At 40.2% G+C, this 27952-nt stretch overlaps 1 protein-coding gene across 9 annotated transcripts; it reads left to right on the top strand.

Moving 5' to 3' along the window:
* On the top strand, positions 1-27924 carry RUFY2 (RUN and FYVE domain containing 2). 9 transcript variants are annotated; one of them, XM_054070929.1, is made up of 18 exons: positions 1-99; positions 3284-3457; positions 3927-4044; positions 5449-5550; positions 6775-6898; positions 8993-9054; positions 9646-9711; positions 11445-11514; positions 12684-12785; positions 13487-13603; positions 14218-14385; positions 16037-16134; positions 20040-20159; positions 21931-22060; positions 22608-22702; positions 23696-23744; positions 25163-25240; positions 26223-27845. In XM_054070929.1, exons 1-18 carry the CDS (start codon positions 96-98, stop codon positions 26364-26366), a joined length of 1821 nt encoding a protein of 606 aa, XP_053926904.1. In that variant the 5' UTR covers positions 1-95; the 3' UTR covers positions 26367-27845. The 9 variants fall into 9 exon arrangements, with proteins under 9 accessions (XP_053926904.1, XP_053926905.1, XP_053926902.1 ...); XM_054070930.1 differs by lacking the exon at positions 1-99 and adding an exon at positions 585-1372 and having other exon boundaries at positions 26223-27839; XM_054070927.1 differs by lacking the exon at positions 1-99 and adding an exon at positions 1423-2904 and having other exon boundaries at positions 11448-11514; positions 26223-27924.
* Positions 27925-27952: the final 28 nt, after the last annotated feature.

The raw sequence follows: 27952 nt of genomic DNA on the forward strand, positions 1-27952 counted from the left end.
TCCTCCCGCCGCCGGGGGCGCCCTGGGCCGGGGGAGGCGCGGGGCGGGCGGAGCGCGGGGCCGCAGGAGCGGCCGGGGCGGCGGCGGGGCCAGACATGGGTGAGCGGGGACGGGGAGCGGGGGGACTGCCCTGCCTGCTGATCGCCTTCCCTCCTTTCCTGCCTCCCGCTCGCCCTCCCTCCTGCTCGCCCTCTTTCCTTCCCTGACTCCTGCCCTCTCCTGCTCACCCTCCCTGCCTACTGCTCACCTTCCCTCCTGCTTGCCCTCTCTCCTCCTTCTCCGTGCCTGCTGCTCGCCCCCTCCTCGATTTTGCTTGCCCCCTCTCCCTTCCTTCCTCCTGCTTGCCCTCTTTAATTCTCTGCCTCTGCTCACCCTTCCTCCCGCTCGCCCTCCCTGCCTCCTTCTCCCCTTCTCCTTCCCTACCTGCTACTCGCCCTCCTTCTCACTCCTCCTCCCTCCTGCTCACCCTTCCTTGCTTCTGCTTGCCCCCCTCCCTCTCATCCTCCTTGCCTTCTGCTCGCCCTTCCTCTCTGCTGCTCCCCCTCCCTCCCTGCCGCCTTCTCCCCCTCTCTCCTTCCTTGCCTGCCACTCGCCCTGCCTCTCACTCCTCCTCTCCCGCTCTCCTGGTTCTCTGCTGCTGTGGGACCAGGGAGCCCTGGCCCAGCTGGTGGCCGTGGCCTGGGTTGCTGATGGATGTGCGTGCAGTGTGGGTCTGGTTGCTCATCCCGGGGAGACGAACAGTGGCTCTTGGCCAAGCCCGGATCATCGGGCTCTGGGGGGGCTGGCAATATTGGTTCTGTTGGGGGCTGCTGCTGCTTTGAGCCCTTTAGAGCTCATCTTGCACGGTTCCCCTATGCAACTCCAAATCATAGAGTGGTTTGGGTTGGAAGGGACCTTAAAGCCTATCCGGTTCCAGCCTCCCACCTCCCACTGGATCAGGCTGCTCAAAGCCCCACCCAAGCTGGTCTTGAACACCTGCAGGGATGGGGCAGCCACCACTGCCCTGGGCAACCCCACCTTCACAGGGAAATGTTTCTTCCTATCGTCTAATCTAAATCTCCCCTCTTTTAGCTTAAAACCATTTTCTCTCGTCATGTTCCTGCACTTTCTGATAAAGAGACCATCTTCAGCTTTTCTGTAGGACCCCTTAGGCGCTGGAAAGCTGTTTGAAGGTCTCCCCAGAGCTTTCTCCAGGCTGAACAACCCCAGCTCTCTCACCCTTGTCCTCATATGGGAGGTGCTCCAGCATTCTGATCATCTTCATGGCATTCTCTTGCTCTAATAGATGTTCTTCCTGTGCTGAGGACTCCAGAACTGAACTAAATCTTCATCTTCTCTTAAGAAGCAGGTGTAGAGAAATAACTGCATGCAGGTAGACCACACTTTAAAACAGATCTAAAATGTGTTTCTGCCTCAGAAAGATGAGGTTGACAGTAGATGTGGAAATCTATGGGGAGAATCAGTTCCAAAAGTCAAAAGGAGGTCACCTGAAAAAGGAATTTGTAAGATGCCTTTGGGAAAGTACACTTGTATAGGTAGCTAGGAAAAGCTGTCTGCCTGAAGACTGAGTCAAACAGGGCAGTTTTCTGCAATAACATTGGTATTTAGCACAATCAATAGCAAACCTGTTAAAAAAGTAGGAAGTTTGACATGAGCTTTGCTGACAGAAGCACTCCTGCTGTTGCAAGCGTCCGTGTGTTCCAGAACGGGATGCTGCTTCTCCTCTTGGTAGGGTTGGTCCAGTCATCAGCCACTGAGGAGGTCAAGAAGCAAAGTGAGCTGTGACTGCTGGCTGGGTAAATGTTTACCAGAGCACTGTTGCCAGTTGCTGTCTTTTAATGTGTTTTACTGTTTTTTGTTGAAGTACTGATAAACCAAGAGACTATAATATTAGTTTTTAAGATTATCTTGGGCACATCATCAATTTTTTTTGCTAAAAAACTGAGATAGGCTGTGTGGTATGGTAACAGGGTGATTTGACACTTGGCAGGCAGTTAGGAATACAGAAAATCGGAAAGAAAATTTCTAATATCTAATACCTAAAAGCTGGGATATGCAGGAAATGAGACAAGTCATTCACTGCTGTTCAGAGAACGAAGAAAATGTGCATCTGTTATAATGATGTGGGAATTCTTTGGTGTTGATTTTAATGTATACAGTTCTTTATGCTTTCTGCTGTGCAGAGAGCTAAGATCATACACCAATACTCAAATTTGCAGAAGGAGGAGGGGCTCACGTTTTTTCTCAGGCACAAATCCATATGAGTATTCTGACATTTGTGTCTCAGTGTCTTATAAACACCTGTGTTCTTAGTTTGTTGTTTTTTTACTTCATATGTTGGATTTAATTGCAGGAAATAGTAAATCATCAACTATTTTTGCTTCTTTCCAAGTTACTTTGATCATGCTCAATAAACAAAGGGTTGTTTTGTCTGTTTTTCAGTTTGGCAAGATAAAGGTGGCATGAATGTTTGAACTGCTTCATTACAAATGAAAATAAACTAAGAATCTCCTAAAAACACTGGTTTTCAGTAGCATGAGCTCGAAGAAGAGGAACCTTGTCCCTTTTGTCGGATTAAGACAATTTAAAAAAGTATTGGGATTTTTACTGACTAGATTTCATCCCTGAATGTGTTTTTGTAGTGTACGTTTCGTAAAGCTTACCAAATAATTTTTTTATTTAAAGCAAAACCTTTAGTTCTTAAACTTGCCTGTTACAGAATATATTTTTTAGCTGTATGAGAAACTGTGATTTCAGTGGGATGTGTGATATTTTCCTGAAGCCGCTCCGGGTTTACTGGCTGAGACTGTACAGCCCAAGAAGGAAAGCATGTGTTTATATCACTGTGAAATTAAGACTACAGTGGAAAGCAGTTAATGGATAAGAAGACTGATGTCTGTTTCTGTAGGTAGATTATCATACATTAAATAGATTCTTACACTAACAGAAATTCTGCTTTGATATCATGGTAAGGGCACTGACTGCTGCTGATCAGCAGAGCTTTTGAGCACAGCATCGATGCCGGTGTTGATTTGCAGTTGCTGACTGCTTCCGAGGTGGAGAGCTGACGTTTCCGGCCTTGTTTTTCATTCACCTAATAAACAAAGATCTGTGAGGGTATTTGTTGGGGTGGATGCTCTTCTATAGCATAGTGTTTTATAGCACTTAGTAAATTATTCCTCTGAGTTTGTCTAGCTGAAGATAAGTTTTTCTTTGAACACAGAATCATTTTATTACTTTGTGTTTCTTGAACCAGGACTTTTGTTTTTCTTTATTGTCTTAGCTGTAAAGGACCCTACAGCTGTGGAAAGAGCAAATTTACTGAACATGGCTAAATTGAGTATCAAAGGACTCATTGAATCAGCGTTGAGCTTTGGCCGCACTCTGGATTCTGACTACCCGCCTTTGCAGCAGTTCTTTGTTGTCATGGAACACTGCCTCAAGCATGGCCTTAAAGGTGTGGGAATCGCTCTACCTCCATATTTCTCATCCCAAACATGCCATCTTTCTTCCTGTCCTTCTTGAATGAGATAAAATCAAAGTGTGTTTCATTGCTTTAAGAAATGAAGAAAATATGTCAATTGTCATGCTTTATAATCAATAGTGCCATTATTAATACTTCACAATATGTATTTCCACATTTACTAACTTTTTCTCTTTGTACACCATTTGTTGTGAGCGGCCCAGGGATCACCACAACTGCATGTATGTATGTAGTTTATCTTTTTAGCTAGTCATCCCTTTTATACTATTTTTTCCTAGCATGGCAATTTTATGTTCACAGCAAAGTAATTTGGAAGGCATTGCAGTTATCTCTTATCTGGAGGTTTAGGCTAAAGCAGTTAACCCTTTTGTCAACCAGCTATTTTGAGGGAAGGTAGTCCAGCAATTTAAATTAATCCAGTTCTTAATTTCTCTTTTCCTAGTAAGAAAATCTTTTCTAAGTTACAATAAAACCATCTGGGGTCCTCTGGAGCTTGTTGAGAAATTATATCCAGAAGCTGAGGAAATAGCAGCAAGCGTCAGAGATTTGCCTGGCCTTAAGTAAGTAGAATTGGTAAACTACAACAAGGAAAGAAAGGACCTGATTGAGAATGTGTAGATGTGTCATGATTTCATTTGGCATTAATCAAACTTTTGGACAGCTAACACGTGATATTGGGGGAGAGCACAGGTGAATCTTGCTCCATTTGCTTGTTCTGCACAAAACAACTAAAAAAGTAGAATTTTTATGTTGTTTTCTAATGTCCCTGGAAGGAAAGTTTTCTGAATGATGGAAAAAATGGTGCAAGAAGGAACAGGTTGTGTATCAAACAGTCTGCAGCCTAGGCTGTATGAAAACAAAGGGTAACACACCGAAGAGGGAAGTATTACGCAGCTTTTAAGATTCTTGTGTGTTGCATCCTTCACAAATGCAAATTTATGCCGTGAACTCAAATCTCCTATTCCTCTGCACCCTGCTTTTGTATGTAGCTTTATAATTGGCTGCACATTAAATTCCAAAAGGATTTCGTTACATTGTAATTGGTATACACCAGCACAGGATTAGAATTTATATTTAGATCTTAAATAAAGCACTGAGGTGTATAGATTATTATTTACTCTTGTATCAGGCCAGATGAAATAATACCCTTTTTCAATTAGTTAAAGTCTTCCTACCGTGATACAGCATTTGAGTTTGGGTTTTGCATTTTTGTGCTTACCACTTCTAAGTGTGCCAGCACAAGAAGGGGAGGATCTATCTAAAGGCTTAGGTTTAATTTGTTGGATATTAATGTTTGCCAGCTACCCACATTTTTGTCTTTTTTTTAATTATCTTTCTAAGATACTGCCAAATTTGTAAACGTGCATGAGTTAAAGCTCAGATTCAGTCTGTGTTGTGTAGATCCAGAGAACAGGATTAGGAAGGTAAAGCTTGTGTGTTGAGTTCTAATGGGCATTTGATTACTTTCCTCACAATTCCTCTGAAGACTTTCTAAACAAGATGCAGAAAGGGGTCTGAATTGTTGAGGGTGTTTTACTTCAGCTAGAAGCAGGACTGCTCAACATGATCTTTACAGGCACTGTCAGGTTAAGGAGAAGGTACTTAGAGGAAAACAGTAATGCTGTCAAAACTTCTTTCCATGCCATGTACTATGTGAGAGCAAAGCACATTGAAATACAACAGCGTGTAGGAGGTTGCACATGTCTCTAGTTAAATCTAGTGTCAGGCGTTTGTGCTTTCTCTATTCCTCTGCTTTCCTTTCATTGCTCCCAAGCCCAGCTGAGTTCATGAGTTTTTTTCTTGATACTATCCCAAAGCCTGGAGTTCGATCCTAGACATTATGGCTTCCCAGACTGCATTGCTCCACTAATAATTGCTGCACCAATAGACTGGTAAGGTGGTTTAGACAGTTAATTAATTGAAATATTGTTGATTCGGGACTGTCTTCATGCCCTTTTTTTCAGGACTCCCCTGGGTCGTGCCCGGGCCTGGTTGCGGTTGGCACTGATGCAGAAGAAAATGGCTGATTATCTTCGCTGTTTAATCATTCAGAGAGATCTTCTCAGGTAAGTGATTAGGTAGATGTTATTTATAATTATTTTTAGAGGTTCATTCTCCTGAAAAAAAAAATCATTATTTTCTACTTGCTACTTTTTAATGTCCCCTTGGTGTAGCAAGGCTGATCTTTTCCAGCCAGAGGGACCAAACACCGCTGCCTCATCAAGGTTGAGGGCCAGCTGGTGAATGAAGAGAGATTTGCTTGCCTTCTGCTGTGTGCCTGACTGATCTTTTATAGATGAGGAAGGGCTCCCGCTGCATTCCTCTGCTATGCAGAATATGGACTGGTGAACTCACCCCTGCCATGTGCATGGTCTCCTACTCAGCTACTTCTGCACTGAGGACGACTGCCTTGAACTTTTCTTCCCCAGTTCTAACCCAGGCATTGCTCTCCTCCCTTTCTGATAGGGTAATTGAAGCACAAAGGGGAAAAAAAACTTGTAATCTTAATTTCAGTTCTATAACCTGTACATATTTTTAAGAGTTTTCTTGTATGCAAAAGAGTTGGTTTCATAGAGTTTAAAACTCGATCTAAAAAATTCAAGGAGGGGGAAGTAAATGTTGTATTCTGTTGTTTAGTGAAGCGTTTTCCTTTGAGAAACCTGTTTAGCATTTCATCGCTTTCTGTTTGTTTTCTCTTACGCATTTAATCTTTCACTTGGCTTCTTTAATTTCAAGCATGCATTCATGGCAGGGGCATTGGAACTGGGTGATCTTTAAGGTCCTTCCAACCCAAACCATTTTATGATTCTATGATTCATTGAAGTCGAGATCTTTTTTCACGCAAGAGAATTTTTTTACCATTCTTCTTTTGGATTCTCTGGTGTTTCTTAACAACATAAGAACTGTCTGACTCAACAAGGCTAGACACCCATCTGTTGCAGGATCCAATTCCAAAGTAGTTTAAAGCAAGCAAAGAGCCCTTTTTTTTCTTTTTTAAAAGGCAAAATAAGTCTTGCCTTCCAGATTTCACAGCCTTCCAGCAGCTTGTGGCTCAGATTTCTGGAGCCAAAGGTAATATCTTTGTTTGTAATAGCCTTGGAGGCAAACCGTGCACTTTGCATTTTTAAATATTTATGAGGTGAAAGTTTGGGCAGACCTGATTCATCGTTAAGGACGTTGGAGTAAAGCTAAAGTAAGAGAAAGAATTCAGATTTAGATACCAAGTGTTATTAATGATGCATGTAGATATACTGAATATATCAATCAGATGCACTTTTCTTCTTTAACAGTGAGTTTTATGAGTATCATGCACTAATGATGGAGGAAGAAGGAGCAGTTATTGTTGGGCTGTTAGTTGGATTAAATGTCATAGATGCTAACCTGTGCGTGAAGGGAGAAGACTTAGATTCACAAGTAAGTCAATATAGGTAAAGTAATGTATGTGCAATCTGTAAGATATTTATGTACAGAGAATTTCGTTGCAGTGGAGTTGTCACTTGTTAGAAATCTTACTAGAGAGTGTTGAGGGCGTGATCCAGCTCCTGCATCAGTGGAGGCTGTTGCGTTAACCTCGGTATCAGTTGGGTCAGACCTGGAGATGGTGATAATTGTCAGAGTGCAAGGGCAAAATTTTATGCTTTATCATCAAATGGATGTGATAGTAGCAATGCAGAGTTCTTCCCATCTTAATTGCATAACTTGTCCTTTTCCTTTGTGGGAGAAGTGTAGTTCCATGAGCGGTTCATCCTAATCAATTTGTTTATTCTTGTTCTGGAACATAACAGGATTTTTTCCAAGACCTGAAACAAAAACTTGCTTCTCATACTGTAGTAAAAGACCTTATAGGAGAGCGATGGCTTTCAGTTCGCAAAACTAAGCTTAGAATTCTTCCTCCTTTGCAAAGAGCTTTGACTTTGAACTCTGATCTTTTACTGGAAAGTCCTTACATTCTCTTTAAAAGCATATGCACAAATATTTATAAATAAATGTGTGCTGTGTTCAATCCTGATTGATTTTGTCCAGCTGCTTTGTGTAAGAAAAAGTTATAGTTTAGATGATTGTTTACTGTATTTCAGCATATATTTGATGAAACAGCAATTTCTCTGGCAAAGAATGTGGATCATAGCATTAACTTGTCTTCTGTTGTTCATTCCAGTTACTATCTAATATTTTAGGCACTGATCTTGTGTGCCAAAGAACATAATATTGAAAGGCCTGTAGTTATAGAAAACTTATCAACATACTTCTCTTAGTATTGAGATATCTACATGTGTGTTATACATCACTAAATCTATTGATAGCTAATAATTTGTTATCTAGGTCACTTGGTGGCTTTGCTGTATGAGGGGACATAAAACTTGACCTGAGACAGCAGCATTGGCTGTCCAGGTGAGATCTTAGAGTAATTCTGTTTGTGAGGAGTAGTGTAAATAAGAAGAGAAGCCAAGAAGAAGCAAGTTGTATTGAGCAGAAAGAGAAATTTCTAAAGGGTGATTGAAGTCGCATCCAGGAGTGTGGTTTGGTAGGTTAGAAGAGTGCTGTTCAATGGTGAAATATGTCTATGCACACAGGGAGAATTAAAATAAGGTAACTTTTAGAGAGATAACATTTTACTTTTTTTTATAGAGGTAGTATTTTGCTTTAATAAGCAAAGTTTGTTTTTTAAAAGGCTTTGGAGGAGACACTTTTTAGAAAAGAAATGAAAAGAACAAGTGGGAGACGTCATAGGAGACTGAGAGGAGAGCAGGAAATGTTAAACTTAGCAAGTTACTTGTATTTGAAAGCTGAAAGGAGCTCCAGGAAGCAGTAGATGAGAGGAATTGGAATACTTTTGTGAAAAGGCTGCTAGAGACTAAAAAGGAAAGGTTTTGGTAAAGCAAATGTGGTTAAGTACTTCTGCTAGAGGTTCATGAATAGGGGTGGAAGCAGAACTTGGTGATGTTACTTATAGTAGAGATGATTATATTACAGTTGAATGGAAGATAATAATGTTCCGATTTAGAAGATATAAAAAAAATTTTGCAGTTGAGTTGGCACACTTGGGACCAAACAAGTGTGGAGATTCCACATTATTTGACAAGGAATATTGAAAAGCTAAACATGGGGGAAACATGAGTTTGGGAGATGTGCTGTGATAGAAAATCATGTGGAACACTACAGACAGATTGTCAGAGGTCTGCTCAATGAGCTCTAGGGTTAAGTGGTATTCAAGAATTCTCCAAATGAAAGTTTCCCTGGCTAAGCTCAGTCAGAGGCTAGAAGTCATCCTTTCCTTGGATTTGGTACCTGGTACATTGTTAATTTTGTTCAGCAGTAACTTAATTCTTAACAAGTATGAGAAACTACACTTAAAAGAAAATATCTTGTTTAAAATGTTATGGTTCTTTTCTTTTGAGCTTCTGGCAGAAATGTTCAATCTTAAAAAACCTGATGTAACTGAGGTTTCAGTAATTATGTAGATACTAGACATTGCATGATAAGAAACTGTTCACATTTGCTTTTCCCTAGGTTGGAGTGATTGATTTCTCTATGTATCTCAAGAGTGATGAGGAAATTGGGGGTAAGGAAAGGTATGTCCTCACCAAAATACCTCAGATTTTGCATGTTAACAAATGATTTCTTGACTGGTGCACTGTTCTTTGTAGAAATAAATCAGGTTCCCTAAAGGTGAAGTTTTCTGATATCTCAGTGTGGAGAAAAATTGTACGCAACATTGTTCTGTATCACTAGTTGGCTGGAGGAATATTTGCACTCTGGAGCAAGCGTCAGCAACATCACCTGCTTCCTTTACCTCACAGACAGCATTAGAGGGTTGTAAAGTGGCAGTGAAAAGAACCTGCTAACCCATAGGCCCACAGCTTGGGCGTCAGTCAGTATTTCAAAGAACCAGAGTTATGTCAGAGTAAATAACCATCGTTTTGAGACTGTGTACGTCCTTATGTTTCACATAGAGAAGTTGTTTGCAGTTAAAGCATTGGGTTTGTCTGTCACCTAAGTCACAACATCTAAATTATTGACTTTATGATTGTGAGATTAAGCTCCTTCCTTTCTTTTTTTTAAAAAGCATAATTAGTATGGATTTTAGTATATGATAGGTATTTTCAGTACATAGTTCACTGCCTTATTTTGTTAAAGCCAGTTTTATTATGTGCTTGCTTTAGAAATATGCAGATTGCTGCCATTTTGGACCAAAAAAATTATGTCGAAGAGCTAAACAGACAACTGAAGTAAGTATTAATTTGAAGTCTCTGTGTCAGTCCAGGCTTACAGGTGAAACGCCTGTAATTCCTTTTGTACCACAGCTTTGTGAGAGAGAACTTCTGAGAAAGGGGTGCAAATTCTTCATGTTTATACAGAGGTTGTAGTGAAGCTGGTAAGGATTTCCAGAGAGACTCAGGAAGTCTCAGGTTTCATGCTTTTGTTTTTGAGAGTGAGAACCTTTATTCGTCAAAGAACAGAAAAACAGTGAGACAGAGCTGGTCAAGGTCCTTGCGATTCAGAACTTCACAAGAATGAAAAGCTTGACCGGCATTTTAACTGCGTTCTGTTTAACAGTTTTCAAGAAGTATTATTGAGTGTTCTGGGTGAATCCACATGGTTTTGTTTCTTTGCCTTTCATAGTAATTTATTTTGTAGCTTTAATGCCTAGGACCAAAACCAAAAATGTTCCTTGCTTGCTGGAAACTACGTACACATTGTAGGTTGTAATTCCCGTGAAAGCAGTTTTCTGGAAAGAAGCCTTTCCCCCTTTGCTGGATGGAACCAACCTACCCCAGCACTGAGCGCATTACAGTCCAAATGGAGGAACAGTGCTTGTAATTCTTTGAGGACAAAGTTAAACAGCGCAAGGAGCTGACAAAGGAAAAAATCCAAAATCACAAAAAGCAACTTCAGTAGAATCCGTAATACAGCTGGTCTTCTTCATCCGCTTTTGAAATGCAATAATATTTTTTCATTTGTAATGCTTATGATCTTGATCACTAATTATGGTATGGCCTTACTGGGGTAAAGATACTCTGATTTGAAATTGTGTCTGTCACTGTGCAGAAACCTTCAATAGGGCACAGTAGCTTAGTGCATCAAACATGAGCAAAATGCAAGCAAGTTGAGGAAAAAAGAACAATCACAGTTAAGAATATTGGTGTTTGTGTGGTGATAGCTGTCATTCAGGTGAGCCTCCGAGTGTGTTCCTGCAGTAATGCACGAAATTACTTGCAAACCAGTGGCTGAACAACTACCCTCTCTTATTTCAGGTCAGCTGTTTGTTTCTACACATCTTAGAATACAGTAATCTCCTCTGCCTTACCATTCTTCGTGAATGGGTAACTTCTGAAGACACCACAGTAGAGACAGGTGGAAAAGCAAACAGTGTTACAGAACAGGTTTTTTTTTTTCTGTTTGTAAAGTATAGACTAAAAAAAAATGTGCTTACACCAGAAATGGGCAGTCAGGGAATGAAGAAGGCCTACATGCGGTTTGATAAGATAAACATAGTAATAAAAAGGAATAAAATTCTGGTGAGACTTAGGAATGAAGTCAAGAAGCATCAAGAAGTTAAATATAAAAAAATACAGTGAAGCAAATAATTTTATAAAAGAAATGGATTTTGGAGGAAGAGAACGTGGTGAATGTTTTTTTCGGAAACCCCAAGAAGATTGCAAACCCTCTTTTAAGGTAACTCATTGAACATTTGGATACAGGGTAGTTGTGAGGGTAGAGGAAAGGGAGAAATGTAAAGTTATACCCAGCCAGGAGTTCAAGTGACAGGGAGTTTGGAAGAATTATGTAGACATTCAACAAAGGAAACTGATTTTCTTACGTTTAGGAGAACCTCAGATAATGGAAGCAGACCTTTTAGCATATAACCGTTTGTCATTGTACCTTGCGTTGAAGCTTTTAGCTTGGTTGAGTGAGTTTTGATGTAATTTTGAATAGCTTTTTTTTTCCTTTTCTTTTTCAGTAGCACGGTTAGCAGTCTACACGCAAGGGTTGATTCGCTAGAGAAATCAAACACTAAACTGATCGAAGAGGTATTATTTCTTTTTAGAGATGTATAATAATATTTACTCTGAAATGCTATTTTTATAAATGCACTCAAATTGCTTTAATCTACATAAAGTCTGCATGATATGTTCAGATACATTTATTTTGGCTTGAAGGAAAGCTGCGGTGGCTGCAGGGATTTGCAGTCAGTTTGCCTGGGTACCATACAGCATCAGGACATGAATTCTATAGTTTGGCAACTTTCCACTTTGAACAAAACCAAGAGAGACGTCTTTCCTTGTGCTCGCTGTCAGTCTGATTCTGTGCAGATGATTAGTCCATAATGGGTGACACCAGTTGCTACAAGGAGGCAGAAAGTAGCTCAGCAAGCAGTTTTTGTTACTGTTCTCAGCTCTAGCTAGAAGACTATTTCTTGCTTATTTACCATGTGTTTTATACAGTTTTTAGCATTGTCTAGCTCTGGTTTTGTATTCACATCCTGTATTTTTGATTATCTTTGGTGCTTGACTGGATTCCAATATATTTAGCTTTATAAGAGAAAGCGTGTCTTTTTTTTTTGATCTGAGCTGCTTGAGAAATAAGCAATGAAATGACAAATTGAAATGTCTGAATTCAGCTGTTGAAGCATAGCTAGCTCACATTGGGAATTAATGTATTCAGATAGAGGAAAAACTTTTTTTTTTAAGTGTTAATGCTCAGAGTATTTTGTTGGACTGCCTTATAATTCTGACATTAAGGCATATACTGCAGGGTATGGCTGTAATGTTTTCTCTTTCGTACATGTGTTTTGTTTTTATCTGGGAGAGATTTTCGTATGTAAGTTGCTCCATATGTTATATTAAGATGTCTAAAAAAAAAAAATCTGGATATATTTGAATTCAAATGCAAAGAAAAAAGTTAGGATGAGGAGGAATTGAGGTCTTTAAGTCATAATGAAACAACAAAAAGAAAGCATATTCTTTACCAGACATGAAATATTGAAGTATGTTGAATGCCCATGCTGTTCTGTAATGGAAGTGATTCATTACTAAAACCAGGAGCTTTATGTTTTCTTTAAAAGAATTAAACCTCTGTTTAGTACAGTGTGAGTACAGGGCAGAGTGCGTCTTTGTCTTGGATTCAGCGGAAGGTTTTTTTCTTTATTTTCACTCACGAAAGATCACACTGCTTTTCCCTTTTTTTTTTTTCTTTTCAGTTAGCAATAGCTAAAAACAATATAATTAAACTTCAGGAAGAAAACCATCAATTAAGGAGTGAAAATACCCTTATTTTAATGAAAACACAGCATCATCTAGAGGTACGTTTGTTTCACTGTATTTAATATAACGTTATGTGGTTTGTTGTAATTTGAATATTCTGACTTTGCAACTTGAAGTAAGCAGCAACTGGGCCGAAGCTAAAACAACTTTTGTTAGGGCAAGGCCCTACTGTCTCTAGGAAGCTCTATAATAGCATAAATATATCAAAATTATAGGAACACCGGGTTGTTTTATAACCGTATGCAAATCTTGTAGCATTTTTCCTTCTATTCTTTCTATTTTTTCGTCCCTTCTTTTTTTCTCTAGACTGCAAGCTGTATTTAAGGGCATTTAATGCAATAGTATCTGAAAATCTTTGCAAAGTAGTGTGTGTTTTAGTTGGCAAACAGTCTGTTCTGATGTGTCTCATTATATGAAATGTCATTTGGGGTAATCCTGTATACAAATGCTGAACATTTTTTAAGCTGTGATTTGTAGCAACTTGTGTAGGAAAAGCAGGGTTACGCAGGTGTTTGGATTGCTCAGTGCTGAAACACTGGTGTTAGAGTTACTTACTGAAGGAGGGTGGTACTGCAGTAGCTTTGCTCAATTCTCATTGTAAAACTGGTGACCACACAGCAGGAACAGCTCGTTTGCTGTTTGTACTGGGCTCAGAGAATGTATATGTAAGGGTTTTTTTACATCTTAATTTTATGCTAAACTTGTGACCAAGGAAGGTGGATTATCTATATCTTTGTAGGCAACAAAAGTGGATGTGGAAGCAGAGCTTCAGACATACAAACACTCCAGGCAGGGTTTAGATGAAATGTACAACGAAGCACGTAGGCAGCTTCGAGAGGAATCACAACTTCGACAAGTAAGTATTCTTTTCTAGAATTACACAGCACTTCTAGTAGAGGTTACACCTGAGAAGAGTCTGTATGTAAATATTTCTAGTTTTGCTTTTGCTGAGCATAGATGCTGCTTTAATCAATTTTAATCACCTTTTCTATAACCAACTGTAATAAAAAGAGTTTTTTAACAGAGCAATCAATACAGCATTATTTCTGTAACAATGTGGCTGAAGCACAGTCACTTAAATAGATTTTTTTGAGAAAGTTGAACGTAAGTTATTAGCAATACTGTGTGCTTTATCTGTGCTGAGTCATATTTGTGAAAATAGAATCCTTTAGTTCTATTTTTGTGATTAATACTTAGGCAAATCTTTATGCAACACTGGCAGCGTAATTTCTTACAATGTGAGTTGTCTGCTCCCAAAGTTAAGAAAAAAAGAACCATGAGTCTATAAGTACATGAAAGTGTAACATAGTAGATAATTTGCAAAGTTGAAGAGGGGCAGAATTTCTGAAGTGGTGAAATAGGTGGTGCTGCAGCTCCATCAGAGTGAGCTTTTTGCCTCTTTCAAAACAGAGATAAAATGTTGCATAATTATTTAAATATTCTGTGTTGTCTTATATTTGTGTTTTATAGGATATGGAGAATGAGCTTGTGGTTCAAGTTAGTATGAAACATGAGATAGAACTTGCCATGAAGTTACTGGAGAAGGACATCCATGAGAAACAGGATGCGCTTATAGGCCTCCGACAGCAGCTCGATGAAGTTAAAGCAATTAACATCGAAATGTACCAAAAGCTGCAGGTAGAGGAACTGTCTGCTGTTAAACTGATGAAATGACTTTGATTAGACTGAGAGAGGTGCATTACCACTTTGTTTAGTTAAATAATGCCATTTGCTTAATTTCTGGTTTCTTTCTGCTGCTTAGGTCAGCTTGTCATTTTGGAACATTACTGATGCAAGTGTGATTTCACACAAAGCCGCTTCTAACGCACTCGCATAGTGTTGGTGGGTTTATAGAAGAAAAGAGCATGAGAATAAGATCATGGCCTGGTAACATGCCGTGTGGAAGAGAGAACAATAGTGTAGCTAGTGAGAATGACACTTCTTGCCTGGTGTTCTATAAAAATCCAAGAGAATATAGGCATGTAGTGAGGAGTTGGAGAGGAGATTTGAACTTTCAAAGTAATGAAAGGCCCTTGGAAAACAAGATTGTGTTAAGTGGAAGAAGCTAATTACAGAATTGGCTTTTTTTAGTCTTGTGGTAGGTTGACGCTACCTGGATGTCCACCAAGCTGCTCTGGCACTCCACTTCTTGGAAGTGTGAAGGGAGAAAATAAGATGGAAAAAAACCCTCGTGGATCAAGATAAAGGCAGTTTAATAAGGCAAAAGCAAAGGCCACATGAGGAAGCAAAGGAAAACAAAAGATGTATTCTTTATGTCCCATCGGCAGGTGAGGTCCAGCAAGTTCCTGGGAAGTAGAGCTTCCGTACATATAGCAGTTGCTCTGGAGGACAAATGTAATAACAAATGCCTCCTCCCCCTCCTCCTTTCTCTTAGCTTTTATTGCTGAGCAGATGGCATATGGTGTAGAGCATCCCTTTGGTCAGTTCAGGTCAACTGTCCTGGCTATGTCCCCTTCCAAGATCTTTCCCACCTCTGTTGTACTGGTGAGGAGGGAATGTTGGAGAGACAGCCTCGATGCTGTGGGAGCGCTGTTCAGCACCAGCCAAAACACTGGTCGTTATCAACAGCTTTCCTGCTATCAATACAAAGCACAGCACTGTGAGGGCCACCGTGGGGAAAATTAACTCCATCTCAGCCAGATCCAATACAAATCTGTTGTCAGATTAAGAAAATCTGTAGGAGTGCAGTGCTTCTTTGAGAGAATATGGATCTCAAGAGACCCAACACGCAGTTAACAAATGACCAAACACCAGGAAAGTTCAGCAGTGAGTTATTTATGCAGAGCATAGCTATTGAATCATCAACATTAAATAATTGATTGATTGATTGATTGATTTATTATCAACACCACCACAAGAAACCAGTCAAATCTGTGGCGGAATGAGGGGAAAAAGTTAGGATGCAGAGAATAATTGAGATGACAGAACCTTAGGGTTTTCCAGGACTAAGCATCTTAGTTCTTCATTGGTGAGGTTCTGATGGGCTATGGTGAATTCCAGCTGGCTTGCAAAATGATTAACTAAGAAAGGAGGTCAAAAGGAAAACTGTGTACTTATTAAACAGCTTCCACACGTGCAAAGTACAGGACTGCAGCTCTGCTAGGCGTAAGATTTTAAGTACTTTCAGCTACGTTTTTTAGATGGGAATGCTTAAAAAGAGTTAAAACCTGGAGCCATTTTAACATTTTTCCCTCCGGATATTGAACCCCTCCATGAAGTAACACAGTGATGCATTCCTGCTTCAATGTTAATGTTTTTTGTAACACAGGTTTCTGAAGATGCTATGAAAGAAAAGAATGAAATAATTGGTCGGTTAGAGGATAAGACCAATCAAATTAATGCGACTATGAAACAACTAGAACAAAGGTACAGACCCATCTTTGTTTTTCTTCATTCGTTTCTCCATCCCTTTACATTTCACCACATTCCTACACAGTTGCTACTGAAATGTAACTTTCAACTAGCAAATTTAAAAAGAACCTTTATGAAACAGTAACTTCTGCTTTACTGTTTGATTTCTTTCTTTTTAACAAATACAATTATTTTCAATACAAACTTAATCTTTCATTTTTCTTCCTTCGCTATCTTTCTTCCAGTCCTGGGTCCTTGTGCTGATACCAGAAGTTATTCTTTCAGCTCTTTCAAAATTCTGATTCCTTTTTGCCTCCTTTTTTTCCCCCACCCGAGTGAAATGCAATAGAAACCAAAGCATTAATCTTGCTTATACTGAAGTGTGTGCTCAACATAAACACTTAATGCCTTCATGGATCACTGCTGTATTTGCTAAAGCTCTTAAAATTGTTGTCCCTTACTTTGGAAGTACTGTTACTTTCAATAATTAAATGTGTTTTTACGCTGAAAGGTTGAAAAGTGAAAGACTAAAGACCCAGTACATGAATTTACATCATGCTTAGACTGCATGTATTACCTGATATTAAAACATGATTCATATGTTTTAATGTAGTGGCCTATAAGCAACATTGATCTTTTTAACTGTAAAATATAACACAACCATAATCCCTGTCCCATTGGTGTTTGACATGTCTTTTTTTTTTTTTCATTTAAATGGTTATGAAAAACATGGTTATGTATTTTAAAAAAATAGTGACATGAATATTCTTTTATTGACATCCTTTTTTCCTCTTTTTTCTTTTTCTTTTTATCCTTTATCCCAATTTCTGTTTTTACTATTTTGCTGCCTTCATCTGTCTTTGATTTTTGTCCACGGCATTCATGAAGCGACAAAGATCTCTTAACTCAAACTAGGACTATTGCAATGTCATTCGTCAAATGCGCCAGCAATGAAGCTCAGCACCAGTATAAACTTGTCAAGGATATATCATTCTGACAGCTCCTGTAGATCTCTTGTGTTTGAATAGTCACTGATAAAGTACACCTTAAGAATTTTAGAATTACAATTTTAAGTGTAAAGTGCTATTAGAAACCCTGCACTGTAACTGATCATAGCTGGGTTCTGTTTTGTTTTTCTTGAAGAATGTCATCTCTGATCACACTTCACCCCCCTCTTAAACAAAAAAAAAAGGAAAAAGAAAAAAAAAGTAAATTATTGCACTATTACTAAGCAGATGTAAGCTAGTTTTCTAATGCTATTTAATCACTTCTTAATTGTCAAACAAAGTTTATTTTAAAGGTTAGCTGTCTTCACTGGGACTGTACATTTTTTTGACATTTGTCTCGAGTGTAGTGATTTTTCTGGTTCTTTATGGTACAAATAGATTTAAAAGCAGCCCATCTGACTAGTATTTCCCTTCTGCCCTGCTGATTTCTTTTGGTTTTAGGCTGTATTTATCCCAAAAGCGTGCTCTCGGTTGGGTTTTGTGGTTGTAACCAGCACTGTTTCCTTAAACAGCATGAGGGGAGCTTGGGGAAAAAGGAGCCGAGTGCTCTGCCAGGACAGTTTATTTAAAAAAAAGAGAGTGGTTCAATGCATGCAGTGTAGGGGTTGCAGGGTTTGGGGATAAAATATCTAAAGCACAATTCTGTTCTGCTGATGTGACGCGAGTTGAATATTCCCACCGAGTTAGAATGCGTTTGGAGCCTGGACTTGAATGGGGCTGCAGACAGGGAGGGCAGCGTGCGCTGACAAATGCTCTAGCTTCAACTCCTGCCTGGAACAACTGCTCTGTGATAGCTGCTGAGGAGGTTGTAGTAATAAAGAGGGTTTGCGTTCAGGGCCCAGATTCTGAACTTGTCCAACTTGTTTGTCAGCCAAGGATCTTACCTGTCTGAGGCTTTGTCTACACTGTAATCACAACCTGTGGTCTTGCCCAACCCTGTTTCCCTCCCTCTACCCATCAATATGCAGTCTTTACAACTCGGATTTCTGCTTTGCGTTGCTTCCTGCCTGCACAGTAGAAAGAAGAGAGCTGTAGCTGCTGACTGCCCTTGATGCTCTTCCCAGTGTTTGCTCTGGTGTGGAGGGGAAGCCGACTGGGTAAAGGGTCTTAGGGTCTTTCAGCAGAAGGGGGTGTGTTTGCAAAATGAATGGGGCAGGATGCTGTAATACGGAAAGGGTTTCTGCTCCGTGATCATATATCGCCTTATTCCTTTCTTCCTGGCTACTGGAAAAGAACACTAAGCTGCCTACTATAAAAAGAACACTAAGTATCTCCCATCCTCAAAGAAAACCCAAACCAGAAGCACTGACTAGACAAACAGACTATAGCAGAAATAGGAGCGTTGACCATCATGGTCATCTATGCACACAAGTATCTCTCTCAGTATCATCTGAGTCACAAATCCTGCTGTGACAGTGGCCCCACTCAGCACTTGGCTGAATCACAGTGGTGCAGTGAGCCTGGTGGTCCAGGGAATGGTGCTGTGTTGGCTAGCGTGTCTCTTGCGGAGCAAGGCCCTTTCTACCTTGGTCGTGGAAACTGCACTGCAGTTTACTTGTGATTTAGGGAGTGGTTTAACTTGCTTTTGGTGATACTGTCTTCTGTAGCTTCATTCAGCTGCTTCTGCCCAATGGATTCACCCTGCTTTTTTCTGGTATTCCCCTTTCCATACATCTTTTGGCCCTCTGTGCTACCATTGCAAACGTGATTGGGAACATTCTTGAAACAACTGGTATAGGTGAATGGGATAGCACGCACTTCATAAGGAAATTTAATTCCAGTCTTTTCTCACTCATTCACTGCCAGCTTTTGAGAACTCCTGTGGTACAACTTCATCAGCAGAAGCACAAATGTAGACATATTGCTGACTTAATTTCTTTTTGGTTGATGTTCAGAGTTCTGAGTTACTCTGCGTTCAGCCAGCTCCCTGGAAATAGTTTTGTTAAACACAGTGCAACAGGCGGGGACATGCAGTGGTGTTTCACAGGCTCTTTTGCTCTCTTGCATTTTCATCAAGGCAGGTGTAGCCATGATATAGCACAAGTTCCATTTTAGTACTTTTGCTTTTGCGACACCACGTTCATGTTTTTTTGGACTGAAGAGGTGACCAAGCACAGAGGAACCACGGTGACCTAATGGATTCCAAGGGGAGTGAAGCTGGAGCAGAAACAAACCGTGGAATTCAGGAAGGAAAGATTAGATTAGATGAGATTAAAAAAAAAAAAAACCCAATCACTTCTTGATTAATTGGTTTTATTTATTTTGTCTGTAGCATGGAGCGATTTTAACCAGTGTCAGAATGCATTATTTTTAATAGAGATTATTTAAACAGATTCAATACCATGGTGTAGTTGAGGTAGCTCTGTAAATGTAGTGGGACCTGTCAGGGTGTATCTTGTGTTAGGCTTGTTATTTTGGGTTGCTGCCTGATTGCAGTGCTCTGTGTTCAGCCTTACGCCTGCATTGTTTTGAGCTGCTTTTGCACAACACATGCTCTGCCCTGTCTTAGTGGGTGATTAGTACAAGCCAAGTACTTCTACAGGATTTATTTAAAAGAAAAAAAGGCAAAAAGCTTTCAAAAAAACCACCTGAACGTATGCTAAAGGAAAAAAACACATTAAGGTCTATGCTTCAATTCTAAAATATGTATCATCATGCTTTGGCATTCTGTTACTTATAAGCATAAAATAAAACAGTGATTAATTACAGTGATTACTCTCTTACTATATGAAAACCTGAGCCAGTTCTTTAGGCATTTTATGGATTTCTCGTTTGAGTTTGTGAGTTTTCCCCAAACTTTGTTTTTATTTAGAAATGTTTCTATTTCCCCGTTTTTCTTTTATTTGTCTTCTTCACCCTCTGCACCCTAGTTCTAGCTTCAGTTTTACCCAAAGTTGATTTGAATTACACCAGATTGCAGCAAGCAGAGAAGGCTCAAATGGAGGCTGAGGCTGAGGATGAGGAACTTAAACAAGAATATGTGAATAAATCTGAAAGCCTGCAAAAAGAATTCTCCCAGAAGGAGAAACAGCTGTAAGTATATCTTTCCTGTTTGGAAAAATATGCAGCAGTAAACATTCTGCAGTGCAATCTGTCCTGTGTTTTATTGCAGGCTGGTTGTTGATAAGTGGTTTTGAACAAAATGTAAATACTAAAGACCTTCACGCTGGGTGCTGGCAAGGTGGAAGAAAATATGCCATTCCAAGAAAGTCAGGCGCCTCTAAATGGTGTGCAGCTTGAAAGGAGGGGGAAGAACAGCATTATTTTTTGTCTAAAAGTGTCAGCTTAATTCACATGGAAATTATCATAAGTGGGGGGAAATATGTAGTATAGTAGCAGTAACAAGTGTGTAGCAGTATAAACTTAAATAGAAATGGCCTAAGAATAATTTAGTTGATCAGGTTTATGAATAAAGTAGAAGTGGTTTAACTTACCACTGTGCAGGAAATAAAAATACACTATAATCATAAATATTAAAAAACAACATAAAAGCCAACCCTTCACCCTTTCTCCTATTAAGTCCTTCCATACTGATGTAAATCAACATGTCACGTAAAAAGCTCCCTGTAAGGAGCTTTTATTTTCCCTCTTTGGAAAGATAACAAGTGAGTTATTTAAGGCAGTGCAAATCTGTGGCACAGCAAGTATTGTGGCTTAAAAATGAGTGATTTCCAATCCAATTATTAGCACACCCTGCCTCTCTTAAAACTCTGAATGTTAATAAACCTGTTTAACCGTCATGACAAATGTTCACTTTACTACAGTCATCTTTGCAGATTTTGCCAAAAGAGCAGTTCAGACCCCAGCCCTAGAATTCTGCAGTTCTGAAACCTCAAGGTCATGTTCACTTCTGGTCTTTCCCAGCCAGATGCTGAAGTAGTGTTCTAAAATGTAAGTCTTTCCTTTAAAAATGGTTTTGATTTTAAAGCAGGAAAATTAATGTGAATACAGGTTTTCCATCAGAAACCCTTGCATGATTACTGTCAGGTTTTTTCCTCTCTTATTTTGGTTGCACAGTTTAGATCTAGAAGCCTGAGCATTGTGCATCCATCCTTCAGTTTCTCTATAATATTCTAAACAGCAGCTCTTCCATTAAACCGACAGTTAAATTCCAGCTAGAGTGGATCATGCGTCAAAGTAGCCCTGATTCCTTTGGCTGGACTTCAGTTACACTAATAGAGTTTAGATCCCTCTTTATGTTGAACCTCAGCTGTGTAGGAAGCTCAATAAAAATAGTAACTTAAAGCCCCTCCTCCTTTTTTTTCCAGTTCTGTTCAAAACGCCGTAAGCTTTAGGCGAAAATAGAGGATTCACATCTAAGAGTATCATATTAAATAACTTTTATGAGCACCAGAGGTCTGTGCAGTCATTGTCTGCATCTCCAGATGTGTAGTGGGGCAGTGGGGTTGGGTGGATGGGTTTGTTTTGGAAAGAACTCTGTAAAGTTACAGGGCTTTCCCTTATACATGGTTTAAAAGTGCTTTAGAATTTTGTGGTTAATGTACTCTTGCTCATTTATTACAAAGGTCACGTCTTCAAAATGATGCCATATTCTTGATACTTTAAACATATGCTTATTTTAAAGGCATTTTCTAAGTGATAGTGTTTTGTTTTACTTCTTACACTGTTGTCTAAAGTATTATTGTATTGATACATAATTTCTGTTTTAGAAAACACGTAAGTGGATCATTTGTTTATTGCGATAAGAGTATATCGCACCGGGCAATGAACTAGTTTTTGTTTTTTAAAAATGATACTGTTGTGCACAGTGATTGGGTTTATTTTTTTGCTTTGTGTATTCTAGGCTTCAGCTGGAAACAGATTTGAAGATAGAAAAAGAGTGGCGGCAAACCTTAGAGGATGATCTCCAGAAGGAAAAGGAAACTATATCTAAGCTGAGAATAGAGACCCAAGAAATAGTTAATCTTAAAAAAGTAAATCCTGCAGTAATCTTGACTAGTAATTTAAAGGCTGACTGTAAAGTTAATTATGAACTTGGACATGGGATTTGTAAGAATTTCTGCAAGTACTTAAGAAAGATCAGAATAATGTATTCTCACAGTTAGATTAAGAGACCCCCTGTTTTTGACTTCTTGTTTAATCCTCAGGTCAGAACTCAGTGCTTTGAATGAGGAAGAATTAAGTCCTTGTTTTCCTTTCTCACTTGTATTGAAGACTTTGTCTTCCCATCATAGGCCAGCAAGTGCTTCGGCTTCTCTCTGGTGTGGTGCACACGGCTGTATGGGGTTGTGGAGCTCTACAATCAGTTGGTTTTATTCCCTTGGTGTGTAAGAGGGTTTAGTCATGGGCTGTTGACTGCATTTGGGGATCTTCATAGAGAGTACGATGGATGATACATCCACTTGACTTCTGCAGTAAGATCTGCTTTGGGTAGTAGCAAGTGTCTAGGCAGTGGGCACATACAGTATTGAAAATAATTAGGGTTTGGCTTTTGTTTTTGTTTGTTTGTTTTGTTTTAAGGAGTTCCTAAAGCTTCAGGAAAAGAACAAAAAACTGAAAAGGATATGTCAAGACCAGGAAGCTGCTCTCCAGGAACTGGCATCGAAGCTGAGCGAGTAATTTCATTATCCGTGATGATGATTAACTTTGTCATATAAACTTGAGTTAAGAAAAATAATAGACTGGTGGTCATGCAAATCAGACTGTACAGGGCAGTGTTGCCTTGCTAGTTATCAAGAAGGAACACATCTAGTTAGATCAGATCTGGGTTTTTTTATGTTTGGCTGGTGGGCTCGCTGTGAACAGAAAATCCTGGTTTAAAGGGGCCTGGGGTCACCAGGAGCTGTTTTGTGTTAAAAATGGTTGGCCAGTTGGCATGTTGCGGCGTTCCCAAAGAACTGGAGTAGAAGATAATGGCTGTGGCTCCGGCTTATCTTTTTGAGGGGATGCATGCTTCTGGATTCTTTTCTTTGAGGAGATGAAGGTTCTCCTCCGTATGGTGATCATAGGCCACTGTTGCCAAGCCTGTAGAGGGTGTAAGGCATTGCCATATCAAAACGCCTCCAGACTATAGTGAGCGTTAAGCTCGGAGCGCAGCTCATTGGTACCTGTTAAAGATTCTTTTAATGATCTCTGTCTTCCCAGTAGTTTTGCCGTGTCTAACGTGGACTCCCTCGGCACATCCAGTGTGACTCAGCCTGTTCCCAGCGGGTTGGCACTGGGTGGCTGTGGGCAGGCTGGTTTCTCCATAATGACCTCCTGTGGGCTTGTACAAGTCCAGAAGCTTAAATTCTGGTTTTGTACCAAGGCTGCATGCTGACTTTAGGTGTTTGCACACTGCGATGCTGCTACAAATTTCTCTAGTACGTGTAGCCCTAAGCAAAATTCCAGCTGTTCAAAGGATTCTGAGCATTTTGGAAAGTCCTTGTCTCTGTGTAGTGCCGAGCGCAGCAGGGTGTGGTATTGATTACACGTCCTGGATGCTGCTGTGATATAAAACACAAACTGAAAGTTCAGAGTAATATGCCTATAATTTTTGAAATACAACTTTTAAAGTTGTTAGAGCGTAACTGGCAATCTAGAAGTCTGAATTATTGGTTTTTTTTCAGATCGAAGCTGAAAATAGAAGATATAAAAGAAGCAAACAAAGCATTGCAGGTTGGTAGCATTTGGAAGAAAGAGAAACGTTTTTTTTTTTGATTGTTCCCTTTGAAATACTTTGTAAGCGTGAGAAGTTTGGAGGGGCTGGAGCACAAATCTTATGGAGCACAAATCTTACAGGGAGCGGCTGAGGGAACTGGGGCTGTTTAGTCTGGAGAAAAGCAGGCTGAGGGGAGACCTCATCATGCGCTACAGCTCCCTGAACGGAGGTTGTAGTGAGGTGGGGGTTGGCCTCTCCTCCCAAGTAACAAGTGATAGGATGAGAGGGAATGGTCTCAAGTTGCACCAGGGGAGGTTCAGATCGTACATTAGGAAAAAAATTCTTTACGGAAAGAGTGGTGAAGCATTGGAACCGGTGGTGGAGTCACTGTCCCTGGAGGGGTTCAAAAAATGTGTAGTTGTAGCGCTTTTGGACATGGTTTAGTGGGCACGGTGGTGTTGTGTTGGTGGTTGGTCTGGAAGATCTTAGAGGGCTTTTTCCAACCATATTGATTCTATGGTTATGGTTGGACTCAATGACCCAATGGGTCCCTTCCAACTTAGTCATTCTATGATTCTGTGGTTCTATGATTCTATGACTTCAGCAGCAGCTCTTCAGAAGAGTCGCATGACTTCCTCCAGTGGGAGAGAACCATAGGCTCCCTGTAACCTTAGGGGAAAAAGGTCCTTGGTTGCTTTTGACTTTTCTCATTTGAGATACAGCTGTGCATTTTGATACTCTTGCAATCTTACACCCTTCTATGCTTTACAAACTGTCTGGGACAGACTATGCAGCCAGCTGAGCTACTGTTTCTCAGTGATCAATAAAAATTTGATCTTCCTAGGAATTAAACTGTGGCACCAAGGCTGATAAAATATGATCTGTGATGTCAAGAGGTTTAGAACTTTCTTAAGAGTTCTGCAGGGAGCACTTGAGAGCAGAGATAGTGTCTGCACAGGTTCGGTGACGTGGTTTGTCACCTTGTGTATTCTTTCAGGCCAAGTAAAGGTGTGCAAAATGGTTTTGTTGAGCAGATTCCTGGTTTTATTAATTGGGTTAGACAGAAGGGAATTAGCAGTTGTCAACACTGCCCTGTTATTTTGCTTCCTTGTAACAGTCCTTGGGGACTATTCCTGTGTGACAGACAGGGAAATAGGCTTCAGCTCTGAGACTTTAATACCTTTCTGCTTTTCCTGGCTCAGCCAGTGACCAGCTGGTCACCAAAACATGCTGCCTCAAGCGTGTTCTCTTTGTGCTTTGTCTTGCAGTGTTTGTGAAGCAGACTTGTACTGCTTTAGAGTGTCTTTGTGAAGTTACACTGATCTCAGGGCATTCAGCAAGTCAGGCAGTAAATCTACCACTATTGATTTCCCTTGTCCTCTGGAACCCAAAGTTTAACCTCATTGGATACATACAGCTATCTCTTTTTCTTCAGGGCCAGGTTTGGTTGAAGGACAAAGAGGCTACGCACTGCAAGTTATGTGAAAAGGAATTTTCTCTTTCCAAAAGAAAGGTAAAACTTTAATGAAATTTCTTCCAACTTGTTTTCATGTAATATGAGAAAAACATTAATTATCTTAGAGGTGTGGAGAGAGAAACCAACACTCAGCTGAATGCATAGTTATTTTTGAGATGTCTTTCTAGTTCTTTGATCTGTACAATGCAGCTGGGCCCTGATTTCAAAATGAACACTACCTTTCCGTGAAGTGCCACAAAGGAACATACCTAAAATTATTCAACCTACTTTGTGGCATTGTCATCTCCAGCACCTCTCAGCTCTGGCACTGTGAAAATTTGACACATTGAAGTCTTTTTTTGGCATCGTTTATACAATAGACTAAAAAATTATGAGTTTATTGTCATTTTTGTATAATGTGATGTTTATTTCCTTACTTTAGTGTGCAGGAATTTTTATTTTACCATTTCATGTTAAATCTCAAGTAGTGCCTGACAGAATCATCCACTCTCTTGAATATCGTTGCTTATATTATTAGACTAGACATTGGGAAGAATTTCTTCACCATGAGAGTGACATGGTGAAGAACACGTTGCCCAGAGAAGCTGTGGCTGCCCCATCGCTGGAGGTGTTCAAAGTTGGGTTGGATGGGCCTTCGGACAGCCTGATCCAGTGGGAGGTGTCCCTGCCCATGGCAGGGGGGGGGTGGAACTGGGTGATCTGTAAGGTCCCTTCCAACCTAAACTATTCTGTGATTCTATATTACATCTTTAGATTGATTAGGTTGAATGAAATCTGCAAGGCTTATTTATATATAACTAAAAAGATATTTGGTCCTAGACAGACCATCTAGAAAGACGGTGGTCTGTGTGGGGTTGCAGCATAGACTGGAATTTAGATGAATGATCTTTTGAAAACTGGTTCCGTGTTCAGACTGCTCAGCGTACGTCGGTTATTGATAGCCAATTACCAAGTGTATTTCCATTGTAAAATTTAGGGGCTTTTCCTTTTGCCCCGTCCTCTTCTCCCCATGTTTTAGCATCATTGTAGAAACTGTGGTGAGATCTTCTGCAACGCCTGTTCTGACAACGAACTGCCTCTGCCTTCTTCACCGAAGCCTGTTCGGGTCTGCGATTCCTGCCATGCGATTCTCATACAAAGGTGCTCTTCTAACGTGCCATAATATTGGTTTACAAGGTGTTTATTACCTTTTAGTATTGAGCTAATCCTGTAAAAAGAATACACCAACTACAGAATGTACAGCACTGTTTCACGTAAGCAGGTGAGAGTTGCAGCTTCAAGGTGCTGCGGAGGAGTTCCTTCTTGGTTCTTTTTGAAACAGAGAGAGAAAATGGGACCCAAAGACAGGAAATGCACGTGTTAAAAATAGAGATGACGATGTTAGCGTAACAAATAACTCGTTTGGAGGAAGCAGGACAGTTTCTAGAGGAGACGCTGCATTAGGCAGTATTTGGCAAGTAGCTTAGTCGTTATGATGAGCTCAAAAAGACGATGCCTGCACTCACTTGCTCTTACAAGCTCGTTTGAGGCGAGTCCAGCCTCATTCTGCCACAGGCTATGCCTCTGAAACGCTGCTGTGAAGGAAAACCCGTGCGGTAGCTGGTTTTAAATCTTATTTAAAGAGTAATGCAGTTACAGCAGTGGCCTGGTAAGTTCTTGCCAAATACCCTGTTTGTTTACTTCCCCTCAATTACCAGGATTTGATCCATCTGAGGATATTGCACTGCCAGCTCTGGTCTCTGTGGTCACGGCTGTGTGGGGTGGTTCTGGCAGACAGGTGCATTTTGCTCAATTACTTTTTAAAATTAACTATTAATTTGACATACCCACATTTCCATTAAGAGAGAGGTGCCTGTCACAATTTTTGCCTGACATTGTAACCTTGAACTAAAGTCTTTGTGTTATTTTCATGTAAGTCGTGGTTTCCAGCTTGTACACGTGGTCACGGCGTCTCTCTGAAGCAGAGCAAGTGCCACCAAGAAGGGCAAGGATTAAATACTGGGGATGTGTCCTTTCTGTCTGGGACAGGAACATTCCTTCTTATTTTGTTATCGCCTTTCTCAAACTTCAAGAATTTGTTCCTAAACTTTATTTTCCCCAGAACACTTTGGAGCACACCTGGGCCTGAGCACTGCTCACACTGATAGGAACTTTGACTAGAATTAAATCTTTATTCTCCCTGTACGCAAGTATAACCACGTCCTGTGATAAATTGTCCTGCGCTGGTGCCCTCATCCCTTGAGCCGCTCGTGGGATGGGGTCCAGCTGTGGGATCCCCATCAGCCAGGTCGTTCCTTGCGGCCTTGGAACGTGGTCGCTTATGGGAGAAGGGAGGCTTTGAAATAGGTCTTTGAATTGTTCTTGCACTTTGTGGAGCGTAGTGTCAACTTTTGGCATTTAGTTAACGTTCTAAAAGCTACTGCATTGGGTTCTTTGTAACACCCCAGCGTAGGCGCTTCTGGAGCTTCTGTAAAGAAAAATGTTTTTCTAAATGACCTACTGTAACTTCCTGTAAAATAAAAAAAATCCCTGTAAATCTGTAAATAGCTTTTGAAAGAAATAAATTTAATCCATCTGCGACTTCATTATGAGAAGAACTTCACTTCACTGAACTCTGTAATTCAGAGTGGAATTCTTGAGTGTTTTATGATGACTTATTCAAGTTGTTTGGAAGGTCTCTGTGTGCCGGGTTGTGGGGAGCCTCCGACAGCGCCCCGGGAATGCACTGGGGTGGGACGCAGCGGGTGC

Source organism: Cuculus canorus, chromosome 7, assembly GCF_017976375.1.
Source record: "Cuculus canorus isolate bCucCan1 chromosome 7, bCucCan1.pri, whole genome shotgun sequence".
NCBI classification, from domain to species: domain Eukaryota; kingdom Metazoa; phylum Chordata; class Aves; order Cuculiformes; family Cuculidae; genus Cuculus; species Cuculus canorus.